The sequence below is a fragment of the Cyprinodon variegatus genome, unplaced genomic scaffold (assembly GCF_000732505.1).
Source record: "Cyprinodon variegatus isolate N-32 unplaced genomic scaffold, C_variegatus-1.0 Scaffold636, whole genome shotgun sequence".
Lineage (NCBI taxonomy): Eukaryota > Metazoa > Chordata > Actinopteri > Cyprinodontiformes > Cyprinodontidae > Cyprinodon > Cyprinodon variegatus.
Window position 1 is genome coordinate 233,809 of NW_015151089.1, and position 745 is coordinate 234,553.

The window sequence follows — 745 nt, forward strand, 5'->3', positions numbered from 1 at the left end:
TTGTACACAATCAGATATACCTGATAACAGAGGGCAGAAGACTACACAAAAAATAATCTTGACTTATCGCATAGTAATAAATTATTAATATCAAAAATATATTTCTGTTTTTTCTTTTTAAATATTTTGTTAAAAGGCCAAATAAGGACTTCAAACCAAAAAAAAAATAAAAATTCTGTTTTGTTTTATTCTTGGATTGGGCTTTAAAGAGTTAATGCTGGATTTTATTTTATTTTTTATATTTGAAAAATATAGTAGGACTATGTTTTTCTTCTTGTTGTTTTTTTAAGAAAACAAATCTTATTTTAAACACCATGACATATTCCTTTGTTTAAAAATGTACTTTGTTTTGAGAGAGAAGAATGAACCAGCTTACATCTATGAGGACGGTGTGAGACCTAGAGAAGCTCAGATTTCCCAGCCTCATGTCACACTTTGAAAGTGTCTTCAGGTCATCCAGCTGGCAGCATGACGATCCTCCTTCTCTGCTCCATCTCCTCACCGCCTCACATCCTCCATCTTTCTTTCCACCCTCAGCGCTGCTCTGTCCAGAGGTGGATGGTTCAGAGGAGCTCTTATCCTCTGAGCTTTCTTTGCCCTTCTGCTTGTTCTCAGGTTTGGTTTCCTTCTTATCAGGGTAATAGAACTGTATAAGATCTCTCACCTGTCTGCTGTCATATCGTTGGTTTTGTTTGGCCATACCTGCAGAGTAAAAGAAAAACATAACGATGCCCATCAGTTTGAT

The 745-nt window shown here is 35.8% G+C and overlaps 1 protein-coding gene across 1 annotated transcript in view; it reads right to left on the minus strand.

The window, feature by feature from the left end:
* LOC107096599 (poly(ADP-ribose) glycohydrolase-like) overlaps positions 1-745 on the minus strand; it is a 36,242-nt gene that overhangs the window by 28,990 nt on the left and 6,507 nt on the right. Inside the window, exon 4 of the mRNA XM_015393329.1 lies at positions 377-702. Within this exon, the coding sequence (XP_015248815.1) occupies positions 377-702 (326 nt within the window). The remainder of the gene's footprint in view (positions 1-376; positions 703-745) is intronic.